Source organism: Notolepis coatsorum (assembly GCF_963971535.1).
Source record: "Notolepis coatsorum genome assembly, chromosome: 13".
NCBI classification, from domain to species: Eukaryota; Metazoa; Chordata; class Actinopteri; order Aulopiformes; family Paralepididae; genus Notolepis; species Notolepis coatsorum.
Window position 1 is genome coordinate 115,370,522 of NC_140177.1, and position 24,185 is coordinate 115,394,706.

The following is a 24,185-nucleotide window of genomic DNA, read 5'->3' on the forward strand; positions in this document are numbered from 1 at the left end:
TTGATCCGTTTATTAATATGGAATAAAACAATAACAACTTGCCACGAGTTAACTCGTGGCTCTGGTCCTCAACGCATGGCACCGAAACCAGAGTTAACTCGTGGTTGGGCGGCAAAGTGTTAAGGTGCTGCATAACGTCTCTGATCAACATAGCACAGGTGGGGGGTTGTGTCTGCTTCCAGTTCAGCTCAATTAATCTGCGTGCTAGAAGGGCTATGAACCTTGGCACTGCAGAAGTGGGTCCTCTAATAGGGCTGTCCTCTCCCAGTACCCCAAACACGGCCAACACCGGGTCCGGTTCTACCTCATGTCACATGATATCAGACAATGTTTTGAATATAGAATTCCAGAAATTGGATAATTTTGGGCACGACCAAAACATGTGCCCTAATGAGGCAGGGAGGACCCCACAACGGTCACACAAGGGATCGATATTAGAATACATTTGAGAAAGTTTGACCTTTTGAAAGAACACCATTAACACATTCGGGGCCAATCACGTATATATATGCCTTTCCTCCGTTTCCTATTTACCCCCTTGAATGCCACCACCCACTTCAATGATAGAGCTCTCATATTTGCGAACGCATAAACTATATCTTAAATTATGTGTCTAATCTGGCCGTCGCTTATCAATGACTTGTTTGCAGTCAACATTGTCGAAACGGATTTTTTTTTTTTTTAATAAATCAGTTCATTTCAGTTTTATACCATTTTGAAAAACGCTAGTTTCTTGAAACTTCCAGAAGATTTCAGAAGTTTCTGTGATAAACGGCCTTTACTGTAATACACAAAACACGTTGTAATTTTTCGGCCTATTTATGAATAGTTTTCAAATAAACGCTAGATTATCGATAGTATATGTGTACTTATGCACGCTATAGAAGCGGGCTGAAAAAGCTATTATCTTATTTCCTGATCGCACACACACACACACACATATGGCACACGCTGATATATAGGTGAAAATAGCTCCGATTATCCCAATACTGGTAAAATAGATTCCTTACCTCAGATCAGATGTTCTCCAAAAGGATTATTCCAAATCCTGATCGCCAACCACGTATATATATATATATACGTGTTAAGGTTGTTTTGGCTTTTATTCCATTTTAATATCCTACTCAATGTCACCGAGCGGCACTGCAGATTTACCCTACTCTTGGAATTCTGAAAAGTGCATTACCGGCCAGATCCTCGTAGGGGCGCTGTCTCGATAATGCAGTGTTCCCTGTTACAGACCTGTTTTTTTTTGTATTATGAATGGACTCTTCCGTTAGCCTAAAGCTATGCGTGTAGCCGATGGCCTGGAATAGTTTTTGGGACGCTGAATTCAGTATGCAGTAAAGGAATATATCATCAGCCAATGGACATATGGATCTACCAGATGGCGATCGATAACTGGGAAATCCTTTTTGCAGTCCAACCGGCCACAGGTAAGAGCGATTTGACGTCAATTACAGCCCGATCGGGCCTTGCTCTCATAGCCATCCACCCGGTCAGCGAATGAGGCTAATGCCGTTATTGGTAATCAATAATCAGAAACGACGTCCCCCGCGTAAAATATAGATATTTCATTCGTATAATACCACTACGAGTCCATACTTGAAAGGAGCCATCCAATAAGGAGGGATGGAAGTGGTGGTTCGCAAACAAAGGAGCAAGGAGTGAATTCATGCCAGAGTCCCATGCAGCATCAGGCTCAAACCAGGCACTTTTCTGCATGCAGTACAAAATTGGTTACTTTAGCCTTTTTTATAAGTAAAAACACATACATACAGTACATACACACACAACAATATATGTTAATATATCCATAGTACATTTTTGTTGTAATGTAATATCGATTTATTAACATGTCTATTTTACCATTCTAGTTATCTTTTTATTATTATTACTATTGTTTTATTGCACAAATCGAAGCGGGCATGGCCAACTCACTGTATGCCCTGGTATGTATGAATGTGATGAATAAAACTCTTGAATCTGAATATATCCCACCTCCAATACATATCTTTGTTGCAACTCTTTGATAACTATGTTTGAGGGATCCTTGCTATGTGTGCGTATATCAGCCTGAAAAATCCAGTATCGGTCAGGGTCAAATTAAAATATACCACAGAATTTGAGTTCAAATTTGTCTGTTAAAATGTCCCTCCCCAAAAAAAACAAGTGCAGTTTTAAAGAAGAAATGTGGTTAAAACATTGTTGACACGAGTCAATGACTCACATGTGGGATAAGATGCAGGAAGGCGTCGCCACTCAGCGTGCCCACCGCCAGCGCCACCAGGAAGCTGAGCAGGAACTTGAAGAAGACCCGGTTCATCAGGGGGATCAGGACCACACCGAGCAGAGACAGCAGGCTGATGATGGTGATGGAGACGAAGCCACCCACCCACGCTGGAGCACAAGTGGACACAAACAGCTGCCGTTTAAAATCCTCAACATTAACTATTTCAGTGCCGGCCATTTAACATTGAAAACCCTGTTGAGTGCCAGCATCCACTTCAATGATAGCGTTAAAAACGCATAATCTATGTTTTAAATTATGGCTATGTGTCTAATCTGCCTGTCGTTTATCAATGACTTGTTTGCAGTCAACATTGTCGAAACGGATTGTTTTTTTATCGGTTCATTTTCGTTTTATAGCATTTTGAAAAGCCCTCGTTTTCAAGGAAAATATAAAGATTCCGTGATAAAAGGCATTCACTGGAATATTCTAGAATACACAAAAACTGACATTTTTCGGCCTATTTATTAATCGTTTTCAAATAAACGCTAGATTATCGATAGTATATGTGTACTTATGCACGCTATAGAGGCGGGCTGAAAAATCGATTCTCATTTCCTCATCAGCGATCACAGCCACAGAGCCACATACACACATAGGGCAAACGCGTATAGCTCCGTGAAAACAGGTCTGATTATCCTAAGGCTATGGTTAGACTAGTGTATTCCTGGCGTTTTTTTATACGTTTTTGACGACGTTTGATGTCCTATCTACACAGAAATGCGTTTTTTGGCGTTTTTTTTGGATACGGCTGAAACGCAAAATTGTGTTTGCGTTTGGAGATACGCAAAAAAAACGCTTCGACAACAGCGTGTAGTCAGCACGGAGCAGTTGTTGCGAAAACGCCCATGCGCAGTAGATACCATCTGCGTGCCCTTCCGGTGACAACAGTGTGTGTGTTTGGGACAGAGCTCCGTGTCCCAAATAGCTTCAGCTACCATGTGTTGTCAAGTTATTGTTATAAGGACCGCAGTCCAAGCTACAACAGTCTGCATTCCCTTAACAATTGTTTGTATTGAGCCGTATTGTATTGTACCCATATGCAATATGTTAAATAAAGTTTACATCAATTCATTCTGCTAGCATTACCGATTGCATGAGCAGCTGGCTAACGTGAGCTATCAGGATTCAGACCCTGTTAGCTCAGAGTTCCTCTTTCAACTTAACAAGCATTAAACAAAATGGCCCAGTCATCTATTCACCTTTGTTTAATACACACAGCGTTGTCTCTAATGTTATCTAACTACTGATAGCTCGCGATATCATCAGTTTTGGAGCTGGCTAAGTAGCGTGAGCTAACGTTAGCTTCTAGCCACAATGCTATATTGTTATAATGGCATACTCCATTGACGTTAGCATGCAGCTAACAATGCTACCGATCGTTTTTTAGACTAAACTATCCGCTCTTGGTGGTCACTTGTGTTGATGTTAGTTTTGTTTCATCAACAAATGACAGGCAGAACACAGTGAATGTATCCGTTTTGTTTATTGCACTTTTATTAGGCTTTGCTGAAAAATTATTGCTGCATTGAGTAAGATGCAGCAAGATGGTGGCGCGGCATAGGCGCCTGCCTTATTGACATTTTCTTTGCTGGAGCTTCCACCAGGAAGTGTATTGGCACATTCGTTCTGATTGGTTGAAATTGCCTTCATGTTTGCCACCTACTGCCACCTACTGCTTTGGCAGTGTACTACATCAGTGTGCTCGGCTGACAAAAACGAAGAAAAAAAAACGAAAGTGTGACTCGAGGCGCATGACGTCGCGGCGATACGCGGCGATACGTATAAGAAAACAATACGAAATGATACGAAAGGTGTAACCGCAGCCTAAGACTGGTAAAATAGATTCCTTACCTGAGATCAGATGTTATCCAAAAAGATTATTCAAATTCCTGGTCGCCATTCCAAATATCGATTACGCTTATTGATTACAGTGTTGATACTGTAAATAAATAATCCACAGGTTTTCCGGGCCGGCGAGCACAATCGATCCTTCAGATGCCTTGAGGGAAAAATAAAATGAGGAAACTGACCACTCCCCCTGCATCAGTCAGAACTGATGGGGTGCAGTTACACAGGGAGAGACGATAGGGGGCGGTATCTTCCCAATTGAGCTCAGAGAGACTCTGCAGCACTAACCCGAGGCTCGATTGATGAAATATGAATTCAAATCGCCAATAAAAAATAATACGGCAAACAAACGGCATTTCACGTCGTCGGCACTCAATGGGGGGGCTGATAAGACGACAATTGTCGTGGCTGGCACTCAAAGTGTTAAATATGAGTAGATATGCAGGCCAATCAATGAGGCCATTAACCCTCAAGAGACCGACCAACATTACAGTCTTTCAGAGGAGCAGTTTTTAAGGTGATCATCATAAGAAACTGGATGACCATAGACCTGTTTAATACAAACATACTGTGTTCGAGCCAATCAGCAATACCAACTGAGTCACGTGACTAAGTTACCCCGGACCTGCGCAAGCTGCTGCGCTAAAAGAGTACGACAGGGCTCTCTGGAGAAACCATGGCACTCCCCTGACTAAGAATAGTTTCAAAAGAAAACGTCTGGATGTCATTTAGCCAAATCAGCAAGGCTGTGAGTGCAAGTCTTTTACCTTTTACATATCTAGCTTTGGCATGGATTGATCATTTAGATCGCTAGCATTGGCTAACAAATGCAAATATATTGTAGTCTGCCCCGTTGTTCTGACGTTCCTTTCTGCTCCGGTGATACGCGCACACACCGAGTCCGACGTATACAGCGAACAAGTCTATAGAAATCCATTGGTACCAACCATGTCATGCTAGCTTATCCGGGAGGAGGGTAAATACCGTCAGGCTCCATAGTTAGGCTAAAATGTTGGCGTGGGCAGTAATTTGTATACAGAGCTAACAGGGCCTAGGTTTTACGTTTTGTTAAGTTTTTATCTTCTTACCTGTTGTGATGTTTTTACTGTTTTCACCACCCGAGTGCTCTCCATGGTCATGTGAGTGATTGTGATGACTGTGACCATGGTGATTATGATGCTTGTGATCTGGAAGAAAAACAATAATAGACAACTATAAACATTATTGTATCATATGTATTATTACTTTGAGGTACCGGTAAATATCACAAATAACTAGATGAATCCCCAAGCTAAAACATATCGTTTTAATTGAGCTGTAATTGAGTATTGGGCAGATGGCAGAGGATTCATTGTCCTCCGATGACATCACTGGAGGACATATTCATACTAATTAACTCTCAATAACTGTTGGACAGGTGTGCCCCTCCCCCACCTGGGACAATCAGACCACCTCTCTTTGTTCCTGCTTCTCAAGTACACCCCACTCATCAAACGTGTGATTGTGAAGCCCTCAGTCAGAACAGTTCATTATGGCCCGAGGGAGCAGACTGAGTTGCAGCACCGGTTCCAACACACAGACTGGAGTACATTTGCCACCCGGGCTGCCCTGGACTCCCACACAGACATTAACTCCTATACCTCCTCCGCTGTTGACTACATGAACTCCAACATTGACAGTGTCACCACCCTTAAACAGATCACTACATTCCCTGAACAGAAGCGGTGGATGAAGAGAAAGGTCTGTACTAGGGCTGCAACGATTACCACCAGGCGCCTGATAGAGTGCAGCAAAGACCGTGAATCTACTGTAAGTAGTTACTTTTGTGTAATGGCGATAGCCATGTCAAAAATCACTGGATTGAGATGTGTTTTTTTTTATATAGATGTTCACAGAAAGGTACATTAATAATATACGTTGTATTTTATGGCAATAACGTTGAGGTTTATTCGATTCGACTGCGTTTTCGGCAGTTAAAGTGTTAAAAAATAATCATATGTACATAATAAATGTATAGTGATTGAAGTTTAGACTTTAGTTTAGTTTTACAACTGAAATAACATTTTTGTTATTACACAGAAAGAGTAAAGTACAGAAAAAAGGTACCGTTGGGTACCGGTATCGATTAAACAGGTACCGGTTCAAATGTGAATGGTACCCAACCATAATTGTCAGGGACACCTCTCATCTGCCAGGGACGCTATAGGAAGCTCCACTCCAAATCAAGCAGACTCAGGAAGAATCTCTTTCCCTCAGCTGTCATCTCTCTAAACTATGTGCCACTTTGACAGCCTGTCGCCCCATTCCATATACTCTCAACTCTGACTCCATTGCCTACTACACCCTAGACTCTTGTTACCCATACTGTACGACTCTGAACTCTGTTGCCTATACTTAGTTTACACCTACCTACTGCTTTCACTGTCTACAACTGCCCTACACTGTAATCATAGTAATCATAATAACTACCCACCTCATACTAATAGTCTACCATTATACTCTGTATGATAGCATGTACAACAGTGCTGTATACACCACATATTTATGTATATATTAAATATATATCCATATCTGTCTGAATATACCTGCATATAATGATTCTATATACTTATTAGAGATGAGCCCAAACGTTCGGACAGTCGTTTGTTACGTTGGCGTTCGATAATCAACATTAGAATGTTTAAAAAAATAAATAAAAATTAAACTTTTATCTTACCATATATATCGGTATATATATTCTCATATCTAGTATCCACACCCACCTGCCTCATGCCTGCGCAAAATCCTGCATATATTCTGGCCCAAGATCATCTCCAACAACCTCCTCAACATTACCCAACAAGATGTCATGCACTGTATAATTAATAAACAAAAGGTGGACCTGGATTGGCCATGTCCTCAGAATGGACATCAACACGATCCCAAGAGTCGCATTACAATGGACCCCAGAAGGCAAAAGAAAGAAAGGGAGGCCTGAAACAACATGGCGTAGGACTATAGAGAAGGAGCTCCAGCAACACCACCAGAGCTGGGAGACCATAGAGAAGATGGCCAAAGACAGATGAAAGTGGTACCAAAGCACCTCAAAGGCGCCAAAAACAAGATTACAAACATCACAAAACAAACTGGTCAGACTTCTACTTGACCTTACCCCTAGAACCCACCTCACCCCTGCCCACTTTGACTACCTAGGATGGCTTAGAGTAGACGACAGAGTACAGCAACTTGCAATGGGCCTGGTCTACAAGATACACTATACAACCAAGGTACCCATGTACATGTCAAAATACTTCCCAAAGGTCAGTGAATATACCATGACCACAACACCAGAGGAAGCTCAACAAATCATGTTAAACCCAGATTCGGCTCAAACAAGGGACTAAACACGTTTCGCAATTATGCCACATCAATGTGGAACACCCTACCCAAAGCTGTAAAAGAATGTGAATCACTACCCACATTCAAAACCGCTCTTAAAGAGCACCTACGGGAGGCTGTAATTCTAAACTGGAGACCGTAAATGTCCATACCCCCCACCCCCTCCTAATAGTCAGTCTCCTCCCCACTGTATGTATATATTCTCTCCCCACCGTATGTATATTTCTCTCCCACCCACCCACCCCCTCCTAATGTACAGTCTCCTTCCCACCATATGTATATTCTCCCCCCACCGTATGTATACTTCTCTCCCACCAACCCCCTCCTAATGTACAGTCCCCTCTACATCATATGTATATACTCTGGCAGGATCTATGGGTAACAGTACTGTATATTTGCATATCGTATATATGGGGAGGACCCTGATGGAAACAAGACAAACATCTTTCTCAAGTCTGCATCCCCTTAACAATTGTGTGTATTGAGCCGTACTGTATTGTACCCATTCTGCAATCTGTTAAATAAAGTTTTCATTCATTCATTCATTCATTCACAAATGTAACAGTACTATATACCTGTATGTCATGTATGTCCCTATGCCATAAATGTCATGATGTCATATAAGTTGTGTATGTCATAAATGTCACTATGAATTGAAAATGGGGGACCCTGATGTAAACAAGACAAACGTCTTTCTCAGGTCTGCATCCCCTTAACAATTGTGTGTATTGGGCGGCTACGTGGCGTAGGGCTGGGCGATATGGAAAAAAATCATATCGCGATAACGATATGATAATGTTATCATATTTCTCGATATCGATAATTATCGAATTGTTATAAGTATAAGAAAAGAAAAAAAAATTTAACAACAGATGTATGTTTATTTTGCAGCAATTCTTTGTCATTGCCGCCATCTTTAGTGTTACATCCCCTCACACTCCAGTTCTCAGGCTGCAGCTGGTTTAAAAGCTAAAGTAAACCGGCTTCTCTGCTGGCTGTGGCTCCAGGGGAGTTGAACAGTTCTGGCTCTGCTAGTTTATATTCGATCTTTTGGCGCTTTTTTGGTGGACAAACCACCGCACATGTGCACCGTGACTCGTGACTGGAGTCTAGTTCTGCTAGCACACATAGCCTACTGTGTACAGACGGTTTCAAACTGTATTTTAAATTAGAAAGCAAACCAAATAAATGGACAAGAGAAAAATAAATCTCAATTTGGTCAGTATTGTCATTTGGACAAGCAAAGCCATTACTTTAAGTTGCAGGCAAGAAAGACAAGTCTGTCCACTGTCTCTGGTTTTAAAACTGCCCTGTTGCAGGTCAAAAAAAATATATATATAAAAAAATATGTATATAAAAAAAAAAAGACGATTTTTCGATATTTTTTTTATTTCGATATTCGATATTGATTATTAAAATATATCGCGATATTTATCGTTATCGTTATATCGCCCAGCCCTAATGTGGCGTAGTGGGCAAGGCGCTCGCCACGAATGCAGAGATGCTGGGCTCGCCTGTTCGAGCCCAGCGCTCCACATTGCTTTCAGTTTAGCTGGTCGTTCATACTAATACACATTGGTCGTATTAGGGGGTGGGAAACTGATGGGTGGGGATCGGGCGTTGTGGACAGCGACTCCTACAGGTCGGTTGGTGCGCCTGCGCAGTAGAATCAGGAAGTGTCAGGGGCAGCGTGAGCCTCCCACGCGTTACTCCTCGCCACTGAGAGATCGAGCTGCGCAGGTGAAAAGATGCGACTGCTGTTACCTCAAGTACCGGAGGGGACTTGTGCTATGTATGACTTAGTCCACATTGCAGCCGGCTTGTGGGAGGCAAGAAACAGCGTTCGTGACAGGGGAGGGTTGAATTGGATGATACGAAATTGGGATGGGAGAAAATATAGAAAATGGGAGAAAAAGTGGACAAAAAAAAAAAACAATTGTGTGTATTGAGCCGTACTGTATTTGTACCCATTCTGCAATCTGTTAAATAAAGTTTTCATTCATTCATTCATGGAGAAACTTTGTTGCTGCCCTATGCGCCAGCCGGCGTAATGGGGTTAAGTAAATAATAAGTAACACCCACCTGCACAAAATCCTTTTACATACAGTGTAGATACTAGGGGTATGAAAGATGAGTCGGCATCGAGTAATCTTCTCTGGCCCCCTGCCTGTAAACCGGCATGATGATGAGTTCCTGAGTAGGACAGCTTCTCTACACCGATGGCTGGAAAAATACTGTAAAGAACAGGGCTTAGGGTTCGTGGATAACTGGTCCTCTTTCTGGGGGCGCCCTGGCTTGCTGAGAAAGGACGGCGTGCATCCTAACATGCAAGGCGCCTCTCTCTTATCTCGCAATATAGACAAGATTATAGCTTCGGGCTGACAGCCACCCCACAAGCATGCCAGGGTGCAGGCTCTTAGCGAGCCTGCTAGTCATGCTAAACCGATGGAGCCTGCCAATCCTTATACCTTTCTTGCTCGGTCCCTCCTCCACCAGGCTCCCCACTCCTCTCTTTCTATCTCTACCCTTAAACCGGTATACCCAATCAAAACTAGAATATCCCGTTACGCTCCACTTAACCCAGCTCGTCCTTGTGCGATAAACCATGCCAACTTAATTGCGATTAAACCGACCCGCATGGCTGAAAACCGCGCTGCTAAGTATACAGAGTGTGTGAAGGTTGGCCTTATCAACATCCGCTCTCTGCCAACCAAAGCTCTTTTGGTAAATGAACTGATAACAGACCATAGTCTCGACCTATTGGGCCTCACTGAGACATGGCTTAAACCTAATGACTTTCTGCCCTTAATCGAGGCCTCACCCCCTAATTTTAGTAGCTCCCACATCGCACGCACCTCCAAAAAAGGAGGCGGAGTTGCTCTAATTTACGACTCTAAGCATAACTTTACATCCGACGCAAACTGTAAGTTTTCCTCGTTTGAGGTGCTCCTGTTGCATCCCTCTCCACCCAACAGAAAGTGTGGCGGTCTGATTCCTACCTCCACTGCATCCTTTGTAATGGCTGTCCTATACCGCCCCCCAGGCCCTTACACCCTCTTCCTAGATGAATTTTCAACTTTCATCTCTGAGCTCGTTATGCGCTCAGATAACATTTTAATTGTTGGTGATTTTAACATTAATTCCAACAAAACTCTAGATCCCCTAAATAAGGCTTTTACCGACATCATTGACTCTGTCGGTCTCATTCAAATCGTTGACCAATCCACTCACAGTGGTGGGAACACCCATGACCTAGTCCTAGCCCGCGGTCTCACTGTGTCAAATTTGACCGTCTCCCCCTATGTTCCTGCTCTCTCAGACCACTACTGTAACTGAGGGGTTACAAAACCCTGACTGTATTAAAGATTGTGATAGATTAAACCACTACTACATATTATTATTATTATTATTACTTGCCAGACAGTACAGTTAATTATGGCAGACACTCAGAATAGACGGCACGGTGACAAGGAAATATCATTTACAGTATTTATTATTATGCAGAGGATACAACTGTTAACACTTTGGCTGCCGGAAAACGCCTAAACACGTCATTCCCGGCCATGCTCAAGTTGCCGAAGACGCTTTACAGCGTCTTTAATATCAATATTTCAAAAATCTGGGATCGGATTCATATTTCCCCTCCGCTGGCCTGAGATCCACCAGGAGGACCCACTGAGCTCTCTGGCGGTTCAGGAGCGCCATCTGGTGGCCGATCGGCGCAATCGCTTAACAGGAAGTGCCGTAGAGGTTGTGCTGGTCGGCCGTATTACTTCCGGGCACTCGCTATAGGTCCCGAGGCTCGATCTCGACACACTACATAGCGATCGATTGCCAATAACTCGATAAACAACATGATTTGGACGTATATACCATTATACAAGCTGGAGATGGACCGGGTAAATCGACATCCCATAATGGTAAAATTTCTACTCTACGATGATCGCCCAACGGCGCGCGGAGACTGGGGTGAGTTTTAGCGTGTAAAATTACCGTCTTCGATACTAACTGCTATTATCAACATTTGACCCACATTAGATGATTGGTATAACGCTGCCCACGGAATTATAAACGCCCCCTAGCCCATCCGGTCAACATCAGATGACGTGTAGTAACTTCTAGAAGTACGTCTAGTTGGAATTTTTTATATCGCGCTGATTGCCATAAAACTGTATTGCATCATCAATATAATGTATTTGGGGCTATAGATCACGTTCTGGAGAAAGCTGCAGAAAGAGATGAAAACATACTTATACATTAGACCATACTTTACTATGAATATGTGAATGAAAAAGTTTAACGTTGCTACACAATGAACAATACATATAGGACTTTGAATGGGCCCTAATAATGGCAATGTAGCAATAGAATTTAAAAAGTTATAGCCCTGCAAAGAAGGGGACTTTCTCTATAGACAAATAGAGCCGGCAACCTATGGTTGATAATGAATTTAACCCATGGCAGCCAAAGTGTTAATTACTGGGTCGCTCTTTTATGGCGAATGATATTAGAAAGTCAGAGAGTAGCAAAGTCAGTGGGAATGAATAATTCCTAGGCTAGGTATACTAGACCAGACGCCGCCTGGCGTGGGATGGCAATATAGGGGGGCAAAACGAGGGTACAGATGGAGACTGGTGATATCCTCCCAGAGTTGTAAGCTCCAGAGGAAGGAAGAATGTACGGATACTCAGGCTGTTCACTTGAAGAAAAGGGGTTCTCATACGGATCCGGTCTTTATAATCCAAGTGCTCGGCAGCAAGGTAATAGCTGTAATCCAATGCCCGATAGCAATGATGATAGCTAGCCAGCTTCGTCCCCGAAGCTAGCCCGATGTAGAATCTTCAGGGTAGTTAAATCCAAACGACGAGGGTATTAACGATGCTCTTCTCCACGGTACTACGTTTCCACAATCACTATAATCCAACCAATAATGGTTCTACAATATCGCTGCGGTAGGTTCCAATGCGCACATGTCCAATAGTTCTGCTACTAGGCCCACCTCGTGTGCTGGCACTAATTACTTTAAGTCCACACTAGGGATGGGTACCTTTCACATTTGAACCGATACCGGTACCGGTACCTGTGAATCGATACCGGTACCCAACGGTACCTTTTTTCGGTACTTCAAAAAAAATAAAAAAAAATAAAAAAAAATGTAATGCAATGACAAGCCGAAAACTGTCGAAATTTAATTTACCTACCTCAGTCGTAAAAAAAATCCAAACTTCAAATAACTACAATTTCGACAGTTTTCGGCTTGTCATTGCTCCGACTGCTTTGTTGTTGAATCAAGTCAAATCCTAGGTAAGCATATATTGTGCGTGTGAACGTTGACATGAAAAGAAATTTTTTTTTTAAAAAATTTAAAAAAAAAATTAATAAAAAATATTTTTTTTATTTTTTTTTTATTTTTTCCGGTTTCTCACTTGATTCGATACTCGGTAGTACCGACGTGTTTCGGTTCGGTACCTCAAAAGTACCGAATTCGGTACCCATCCCTAGTCCACACACACTTGCTAAGGTTCACGCTAGTTACTAAACGAACGAACTGCTTGTTAATGCTGCACACCGAACAAACTGCTGTAATACGATTCACACTAAATGACGACTCTTTACTTCACATTAAGTTAGGTCGAACTTGACTCTGCTACACGCTAGGTTCCACTACTGCTGTTGCATTACTCCGGACGAACTTCACGTTACTGCATTAGGTTGAACTTCACCGTTGTACTGATGAACGCCGAACTGCTACTGTTTGCGCCCTCCACAATATATATACTTAGAGGGCTTTCTAGTGCGCAGCCGAAGCTCTTGTCTGGGATCAATGCGCTGGCCCCAGGCATGTCCCAACATGTCCAGACTCGTCTTTGAACTTGTCTCAGGGGCGCGATTCTAGGCGCCGCCGACGTCAAGGGCATTATCCAATGAGGAAAGCGAATAATGCTATGATTCAAACGGAGGCTTAAAGGGATATAGCTTATATATATAAATAATATACATGTTATATAAAACAATAAAACGTAGATTGTCAATGTTAATCTGGCCCTTCACAACAACTACCTCATCAAATTTCAAATTGATCTGACGGTTTCTCGCCCAGACAGTGTAGAATCCTACATGAGCCGTCGTATTAACGCCTCAACTGTCCCAATTCTAGTTAACTGCCTACCAGACACCCTCTCTCCCTTCCTCTCTTACTCTGGCCCCCTTGATCTCTTTACAGACAAACTTAATGCCGCTTAATGCCGTTTTAGGGAACGTTGTACTTTACTCCACTACATTTTAAAACAAAATATTGTACTTTTTACTTATCTGAAAACATCTGTTACTAGTTGCTTTGAAGAAAAGCATTTTGGATAGAAAACCTGGCAAAGATTTATGGAAGATAATGTTTTTTTTATAAATTTGCAGCCTGCCAACTTCAAGAGGGTGTAATCAGATACCGTACATAACTGGACCACATACCACTTCAAGACGATGTAATCAGATACATAACTGGACCACATACCACTTCAAGACGATGTAATCAGATACATAACTGGACCACATACCACTTCAAGACGATGTAATCAGATACATAACTGAACCACATACCACTTCAAGAGGTCAATGGATCGATGATTGAATGCACTGGAATACACAAACATCATCAGGGCTGTACGCTAAGCTTTTTCACTAGGGGCACACTTGCCCCTAAATGAGAAATTTAGGGGCAAAAAATATTTTTTAGGGGCACATTTTTAAATAACTATTTTACCATTATAGTAGGGCTGGGCGATATGGCCTCTAAATGATATCGCGATATTTTGACATTTCCTCTAAAGCACTTAAAAATGCTTGATTTAACCCTTTGATGCATACAGTCACGCCAATATGATGATTATAATAAGTCCCTGCAACATATGTTTGCATTATTAAACCATGAAGATGCTTTAAAAAATTATTTAATGAAAATGTACTAAGAGTAGTCTACTGACACACTAATAAAAAAAATTATTTACATCTAAGACCATTTATATAAAAACTGGGTGCCTTTTTTTTGCACAGTACTGTGTTTTCTATCCACTTTAGCGAAACACACACATGTATATATATATATATATATATATATATATATACACACACTACTGTGAGAAAATAATAATCACACACAAAGGGATAATGGCTTATAGCAGACTTAATGATTTTAGAATATTTCAGATAATGAAATAAAATGTTTATATCATCAACTATCCAGTTAGTATTTATACTGTCTGTAACGTTTGGCTACTTTAAATCATTGAATGTAGAGAGAGAGCGAGAGAGAGAGAGGGGGCGAGAGAAAGAACGAACGAGGGAGCCAGCCCCCCCCCCCCCCCCCTTGGGTTTCGTTCTAGGTTCGCGTTTTGATCGTCTAAGCTGCCGTAGGTGATGACATCACACTCGAATGTAAACAGGAAGAGTCTAACACACGGAGATGGAAAGTGGATGATATACAGAAACTAATAACCAATAAATATGAAGTTATGTTTAAACTTCTGTTGTCAAGCGTTGTCAATATAACCCACCCCCTTTCCTCACGAATGGAACTAGTGTTGTTGAGTCCGCTTTGACCGATTTTCCGCCGTCCCTGCTACACTCGGGACCACTACACTAACGTTAGCCTAGCCCTCGGTGCATCACAGTCACGAAATGGGCTAACGTTAGCCTATAGCTCCGCCGTCCCTGCTACAGTCGGGACCACTACACTAACGTTAGCCTATAGCTCCGCCGTCCCTGGTACAGTCGGGACCACTACACTAACGTTAGCCTATAGCTCCGCCGTCCCTGCTACAGTCGGGACCACTACACTAACCTATAGCTCCGCCGTCCCTGCTACAGTCGGGACCACTACACTAACCTATAGCTCCGCCGTCCCTGCTACAGTCGGGACCACTACACTAACGTTAGCCTATAGCTCAAATATGAAGCAATACTACTAACTTTACTTTTCTTCATAGCTAAATCAGACAGTCTATCAGAGTGAGTGCTCACTCAGTCGATTTTCCCCGCTGATCATACCTGAGTGCTCAGCTCGCGTGAGTGGCGTCATCACACGCCTTGGATAATTTAGGAGTGAAATGTGAATGCAAGGGTTAAAATCACTACTCGCAAGCCCGCCCCCAAATATTATTTACCAATCGCAACGACCAAATTAAGGGGCAATTTGCGATCATCTCGTCGCAGTGTACAGCCCTGATCATGTAGAATGTATACCTTTACTTTTTATACTAATCTAGTACATTCAATATCAAATACTTGTCTAGTTTTACTTAGAAGTAGAAATTTGAATGGAGGACTTTGACTTATACTAGAGTACTATTGTATCTGGGTATTTGCTTTTACTTAACCTCTTAACAGGCAGGCAGAAAAGTGGCATTTCTTTCTTTGAACTTGAGGACTGCATACTTTTTTTTTGCAAAAGCTTATCTTTATACTTATAGCACATGCATGAGCCTGGTCTCTTTTGAAAGATAACATTCTGAAGTTACTAATGCAAAAAGGGAAATCACTTTTAGTGCTAATGAAATAGAGTAACAGAGGTCTGAACTTGAGTTGAACTTGTGTACTCAAATCTTTCTCTAGTGGTTGCAAGATTCCATATTCCAATATTTCAGCATAGAGGTATGAGCTGGAAAACACTGCGGTTCCATAGCCAGGACAGTGCCGGTTAGCCTTCGGGAGAGGCGTTAGTTGGACAATGCCTAGGCTAACCGGCACTGTCCGCTTCCATTCATTGTGCTAAGCTAGGCTAACGTGCAGCCAGATAGCTTTCTACTGAACGCACAGAGAGGAAACTGGTATCTTATCTTCTAAGCTAATTTCCCAAAATGTTGGCGTGCTCCTTTAAGCAAAGGAACTGTGTACTTCTTCCACCACTGCATTAAAAACATTTGTTCCCACCTTTCCCTCCATGTTCATGACGGTCACCGTGCAGTATGCAGGACTTGGCGTCGATCTGGTTGAGGAGAGCAGGGCAGAGGTAGTGGAAGTCACTGAGAGACAGCACCGTCTCCCTGGACATGCCGTGGGATACGAGGATGGTGGAAGCATTGAGGCACTGGGAGAGAAGACCAGGGCAACAATGAAACAACAAATAATCAAGAACTTTAGGATCCAACCCCTAGATATAAACCAGCAAGCATGGGATCAAGCCGGTATATACTCAGGGGAACTTGTGTCTTCAATATCACAAAGACAAGGACAAATATAAGTAGATGTATATCTATAAAGGGGTAAAACTATGGAATAACTGTGACAATGAATAAAAAATGGGTAGTTCGATACATACATGTAAGAAATTATTCAAATATAAGGTGAAACGTATAAAACCTTATTATAATCCTAACTATATTTTATAACAACTATTAAAAGCATGAAAAAAAGAATGTGTATATACGTTTTGTATAATACTGTATAAACTACACTAAAATTATGAAACTTTCGTAAACGTTTGTTTTTGCTAAACTTACTGAATTATGTTTTTTTTTTTTTTTTTTTTTTTACTTATTAATAATGTAATGTAAAAGGGTAGGCAATATAAGCCTCGGCTTCAGCCTACACCTTTTTGGTAGTTTTTTTTATTATAAATGTTCTATGCTTTGTAAAATAAGACAGAAATAAAAATCATTCATTCATCATTACAACTTCACAACTTAACCTTTAACTCAATGCAAATGTTAATTCTGACAAGAGGAAAATTTCCTCAGAAACACTGAGGATGCTGCTGGAGTGTGACTACCGATTTCTGAAGCAGTTGTATACGTTAGTGGAATTGGAAATCCTTATCTTATCTCAATACTGAAGTTTAAATAATGTTGTAACAACATTACCAACCAACCGTGGCCCTCTAAAGCCTACATAGACAAGGGTTGGACATATGTTTCATGAATCAAAGAAATGTTACTTTATTTGCTGCATTTAGAAGCATGTTAGATCTCTCTAATGGGAGAAAAGATAGACTATTATATATCTCAATAGATTTTTGGCCAATAAGCCCAATCTTGATGGTCTATGTCTATACTGTTAATTGAAATCGATGGATGGGGACCGATAGGCTGATAGTTGTACTCGGGATAGTTGCACTCTGAATCGGTATTGCCAGTGAAAAAGTGGTCTAGGTGCAATGCAAAAGGATGCACAATCCTACCTCTGCCTTCTCCAGCACTTCTTGGTGGTCATGATCTTGGCCGTGATCATGGCCGTGGTCGTGATCATCGTCATGGCCATAGTCACCCTCCTGGCTGACCATGGGCAGCTGGGAGTGGTCCTCAGTGACCAGTCCACCACTGACCCGTGTCATGTCCAGAGCTGTGGGAATAACCTTCGGGCTGGACAGGTTACTGTCGACATCCCTGCGCCTTCGACGATCCTCCGACTTCGTCACCGAGTTTGTGGTGGTGTATGACGGAGTGGTGCTCAGCTCCGGGGCTGCGGTGGTGGTGTATGACGGAGTGGTGCTCAGCTCCGGGGCTGCGGTCACTGCGGTGGTGGTGGTCCTCTTGTCGTAGAGGTTGTAATGGGCGTCCGAGTTCTCCGCCTTCTTCCCGGTGGTAGAGTCCCGCTCCTTAGGGGCCGTGGGCAATTTCTTAGGCTCCGAGGTTTCAGAGTGGGCGTGTTTCAGGCTGTGTGTGTTGTTGCCATGGTGCTGGTGATGGTGGTGGTTATTATGGTATGCATGGCCATGGCCCTCGGAGGTCTCTTCCCCGGGCTGTTCGTGGTGTTGCACCATCACGCTCCTGATGCGGTCTAGCCCTACGCTTTGTAAAAGTCGCTTCAGGCCAGCTATAGTGATGGTGCCGTTTTCCCCATATCTATTGGATTAAAAAAAATACATCTTCATTAAATATCACCAGGGCTCATATAAGGCCATATAAGCTTTATTTAGGCTTTGTTCAGACTGCAGGGACATCCGATTTGTTTCTCAAATCAAATCTTTAACTGTCCACAGTGTTCATTTGCAGATCGGATGTGTTTCCGGACATCACCAACCTATCTGCATGGGTTGCTGTGGTAACAATGTTAGCTACTGTTAACGGTAGTTGAGCTAGCTAGTTAGCTACTATTAACTGTTAGCCAACAATATGGAACGCTACTAACATTAAAGTTAGCCAACTTGCTACAGAGTTGGTAACATTAGGTAATGAAATGTAACGTTAATAATGTAAAGTTATTGCTGTTCGACAAATTTAACTAAACTCTAAAAATTTATTTGTTTAGTTAACGTTAGCCGCTCAGGTGCAATTCCGTTACTCTGGATTTGACGTTGCGAGTGATGCAAAATACACTGAAATCCTATGAGTGGCCAGTAGGGATGGGACCGAATATTTGAAAATTCGAATAGTCATTCTGTTATTAAGATCGATTCAATTTTTTTACAATCGAATATTCGTTTTGTAAAAAAATATATATATATATATTTTTTTTTTCTTTTTTTTTATAAAATGCTTTTTTTTTTAATTGAAGCAAACATTCTAATTTAATTCCTTTTTATATTTAGAGGCAGCCTAATTTTCATAGCCTAATTGATCAAAAAGATGCACATGCTACTGTCTCTGTTTGTTTATTAAAGCCGGTTGATAGGCCAATGCAATGCTGTTATTATAGGCTACGATGGTGAATGGTGTCATTTTGATTTAATGTCGGTCAGCTGATAAACAAATTTAAAAATAAAAATAAAAATAATATACATTTTGTTTTTATATACATATTGTTTTTTTTGGGGGGGGGGGGGGGGGGCGAATATTCGATATTATGAAACACAGATTTTCTAATAGCACTTTTGCTAGAAAGTCCCATCCCTAGTGGCCAGAGTGTCCAGACTTATTGACGCATATGTAGACATCCCATTTGGAATTGAAATTCAAACCACCTCCAACTGTGGCTTGGATTTCATGTGTTTTTTTTTGCTGTCCAGACTTTCTAAAATCAATCTGGATTTGATCTGGATATGCCAAAAAACTGATTTGGGCTGGCAATCTGAACATAGCCTTAGTGCCATTAGTGACACCTTTCCATTACATGTAGACCTGGCAATACTATTACATACTAAGGCATTTTTTTTATTTTATAAAGTGGATGGTACACTTCTCCCAAGCAGAAAGGTTGAGACTGGGGTTCAGCTGATGCTGTGCAGTCACCTTTCTTTATCAAGGATGTTGAGGGCTACGTACAATGCTCTGTAGCTCCCTCATCTGAATGTGCCAAAAATTGGGCTTTATAGAGGACTAATCTAATCTGCCGTTTATATGGCAGAGTTATCAAAAGGCATTCAATTAAGCTACTGTGGCAGAAGTGGGGCAGTGTGTATTACCTCATTAACACCAGGAGGTGGAGCCAGAGATAGCATCTATTAGAGCAGACTACTCTATTAGAGCAGGTTGTCCCGTCACCTGAACTCAAGCCCTAATGCACAGGCACTTTGTACTATAAGGGCTAGCACTAGCCGACAGGCACTTTAAGGCAATATGCACTTTAAAATGGAGCACTAAGCTCTTTTTATGCACTGTAGCACTGTTGCATTTTTTAAAAGTGTTTGTGAAATACTTCTTCTACTTCAGGGATTGCATTGTATGTATTCTTGTACGTTTTTATATTGTATGTTTTCCGCCCACTGTTTTATGCTGAAATGAGCATTGCACAGAGACAAATCAAATCAACCATGTGTTGAAATGGCAATAAAGTATCTATCCATTGATCGATCTATCTCTTTCCTTCAGTTGGTGTCAAAGTGTCAAGAAAGCCTGATTCACAACAAAGTAGCCCCTTTCGTGACTGTGATGCACCGAGTGAATCCACAGTCACTTGCTCCTCAATAGGAAACCAACCTAGTAGATTTACCATGAAGGACTGGTTCTGGCCGAACCGTTCGTTATACAAGTATCACAGAGGAATTTCAAAGGTACTCACAGTTGCACAAGGGTTTCGGACAGAGATACGGGATGGTTTGAAAGCTCGGCGTTGCTAATAAACATTTTAAATAATTTTTATAAACTGGTCAACACTGCATTATTTCCGGTGGTGGGTGCATGATGCGCATGCGCTGTGATCACAGCGCAGGCGCACCAGGCAGCCAACGCCGGAAATAATACTGTTTTGAGCAATGTTGACCAGTTTATAAAAAATATTTTAAATGTTTATTAGCAACTCCTGTGGATTCACTCGGTGCATCACAGTCACGAAAGGGGCTAAACAAACCCCTAGTTCCTTTCCATCAGTTCTAACTGTAGTATATTTAGCTGATGGGTAAGGATGTAACGTTAGACGTAGACACTTATTCATCGTATTCTCCTGTGTCTTGCCAACCAATATGGCGCAATGCCACAGCTCAATGGCTACGGTTGTCAATGACAATCACCTGGTAGTTGGTTACAATTACCAGTTGTAAGTCAACCAAGATGTCTGAAACTAGGCCTAAAAAACGTTTTAACACATTGGTTGCCAATAACGAGATTTCTCGTTATTTAATCGTTATTTCTTTTATTAGCGATATCCATAAATTTTTCATCCGTCCAGCCTGACATTATCATTGGGAATGGCTCTGAGCTCGAAAAGGGAAAATACCGCCCCCTATCGTCTCCTGGATGGTAATGCACATCATTGGATTGGATTGAGTGAAAAAGTGCATCAGAGAAATACTCCGGTCCAGGATTTTCCTATCTCTGGCAAGCAGTGTCGTGTTACCAGATTCACTGGCGAAGCTGGAAGCAGCTTGGATTATGCGTTTCAGACTATAACGTTGGATCAATAAACACGATCAATATTTGGAATGGCGATCAAGAATTGGATTCATCTTTTTGCAGAACATCTGATCTTAGGTAAGGAATCTATGTTACCAGTTTTGGGTTAATCAGAGTTGTTTTTCACAGATTTCACAACGTGTGTGTGTGTGTGTGTGTGTGTGTGTGTGTGTGTGTGTGTGTGTGTGTGTGTGTGTGTGTGTGTGTGTGTGGCGTTAGGCGCTGAGCGCGGCACGAATAAATGATTTTTCAGCCCGCTTTTGTATCGTGCATAAGAACACAAATACTCTCGATAATCTAGCGTTTATTTGAAAACTATTCATAAATCAGCCGGGAAATGACAACGTATTTTGTGTATTGCAGTACTGAAATTACTAGAACTCTCCGAAACTATACGCGTATTTAAAACGGTATAAAACTGAAATGTACTGATGAAAAAACAATCCGTTTCGTACATGTTGACTGCAAGCAAGTAATTGATAAGCGACGGTTGTATTAGACACATAGCCCCAATTTAAAGGGGACCTGCATTGCTATTCCTAGCACTATTTGGGCACCTTTACACAATTCCTGTGAGTCTATTGAACACATCTGTAAGTTATTTTTTTTTTCTTTTCTTTTTTTTTAATGCATTGTTTTATATTTCTTATCAAGTACTCAAAAGCACCATTTTCCAGCCTCAGGACTTCAGGCTATTTTTGGATGGGCTCCGCCCATACTAGCAGAATGCTTTGAGTGACAGCCACCTAGGGCTGGGCGATATGGAAAAAAATCATATCGCGATAACGATATAATAATTTTATTTTATTTCTCGATATCGATAATTATCGAATTGTTATAAGTATAATTTTTTTTTTTTTTTTTTTTTTAACAACAGATGTATGTTTATTTTGCAGCAATTCTTTGTCATTGCCGCCATCTTTAGTGTTACATCCCCTCACACTCCAGTTCTCAGGCTGCAGCTGGTTTAAAAGCTAAAGTAAACCGGCTTCTCTGCTGGCTGTGGCTCCAGAGGAGTTGAACAGTTCTGGCTCTGCTAGTTTATTTTCGATCTTTTGGCACTTTTTTGGTGGACAAACCACCGCACATGTGCACTGTGACTCGTGACTGGAGTCTAGTTCTGCTAGCACACATAGCCTACTGTGTACAGACGGTTTCAAAATGTATTTTAAATTAGAAAGCAAACAAAATAAATGGACAAGAGAAAAAGAAATCTGAATTTGGTCAGTATTGTCATTTGGACAAGCAAAGCCATTACTTTAAGTTGCAGGCAAGAAAGACAAGTCTGTCCACTATCTCTGGTTTTAAAACTGCCCTGTTGCAGGTAAAAAAAAAAAAGAAAAAAAACGATTTTTCGATTTTTTTTTAAATTTCGATATTAGATATCGATTATTAAAATATATCGCGATATTTATCGTTATCGTTATATCGCCCAGCCCTACAGCCACCCACCAAATAGTTCTGGCCATACTACTCTACTAACGCCAAAGTGAACCTAATACACAAACAAATATGGCTCAAGCATACGTTTTCGATACAATACAATCCACAAAGGGATGACACCGAAGCAGGTACCCATGCCATACGATTTTGGGAAAACAAATGCCCAGAAGAATAAGATTGCTCTCCCAATCCATCTAACACACACACACACACACACACACACACAGCACTTGTACTAACGACGTTAGTTAGGAACATAATCATTCATTCGCAATACACACAAGTAGGTCTACAATATATACAACAAAGCACAGAGCTAAGAACGTTAGCTAAGCTAGCTTGCTCTCTCAGTCCGTCTAACAAACACACACACGCGCGCGCGCCAGGGTTTCCGTTAGAAACAATTGTTGCCGGTCTCCGTGACCTGCAAGATTTCAATCTACCGGACAAATGAGATTAATTCCGGTCATAGTTTATTGAGCTTTAAAACAATTGAATAAAGAATGTCATCCTCAAGGCATGTAGATTTATAATATTATTACTTAAAACTATAGGCTACTTTTGCGTATACAGTCATTAATATATTCCAAATAAAATAAGTCCCTCGATACTCCGTGCTGCTGCTGACTTGAAATAAAATAGACCGTGTATGTGGGCAGTCGGTCCGACACTAAACAGCAGTCTGTTATAATCACATTTTTATGAGCTAACGAATTCCGTTATATTGGACATTTGTATTAATTATATCAAGCGAAGAACTGAGAAATTTTGCAGAGAGACGGCAACATTATCGTGGGTTTGCGTGATGTATATATCCACCTCCCAACGACTTGGTGCTGGTCATAATGGTCACAACTCCCTCCAAGCACAACTTGACCACCCGAACCGTACCAAAACAGGCCAAAATTAAATAGCCCATGCGACGAACGATTCATTACATTCGTTTCATCGTTGCTCCACCAAGCAGCCGGTCCAACAATGAAAGCTGTTATCAGCGCGAGCCGGCCGCAGTTAGTTTGCAAGAAGCATCCAGCTGCAGACCCGCAGAGCAGCTTTCCAGGTCTGGGGACCGCACTGTGCCAGCAAAGCTGGTGGGTTCTGTGGGTCTGCAGCTGCATGCCTTCCGCAAATCCAGCAGCAAGCTCTCGCTGAGCGAAGCAACGACAACAAACGCAATGATTGTTTCGTTCATCGCATAGGCCACCCAACTCCAGCCCATCCAAATACAATTCAAATAATCAAACTGTGCCCAGAGGGAACTATTTTCACCGGACACTATGACCGGAGAGATTAAATATGTCGGACTTCAACAGATTTTGCCAGTCAAATACCGGTAATTACCGGCTAACGGAAACGCTGGCGCGCGCATACACACACACACAGTGCTTGCACTAATGTTAGACTGTCTTGGCGCACACACGCGTAAGGGTACCGTAATACACAAACGGATGAATGAACGAGGTCCT

General features: G+C 41.7%; 1 protein-coding gene across 3 annotated transcripts in view; it reads right to left on the reverse strand.

The window, feature by feature from the left end:
- Positions 1-24,185, reverse strand: part of slc39a6 (solute carrier family 39 member 6) — a 52,163-nt gene that overhangs the window by 25,344 nt on the left and 2,634 nt on the right. For all 3 annotated transcript variants that reach the window (XM_084327318.1, XM_084327319.1, XM_084327320.1), the window contains exons 3-6: positions 17,688-18,351; positions 16,442-16,598; positions 5,230-5,328; positions 2,231-2,400 (exon numbers count right to left, since the gene is read on the reverse strand). In XM_084327318.1, the coding sequence (XP_084183444.1) occupies positions 2,231-2,400; positions 5,230-5,328; positions 16,442-16,598; positions 17,688-18,351 (1,090 nt within the window). The remainder of the gene's footprint in view (positions 1-2,230; positions 2,401-5,229; positions 5,329-16,441; positions 16,599-17,687; positions 18,352-24,185) is intronic.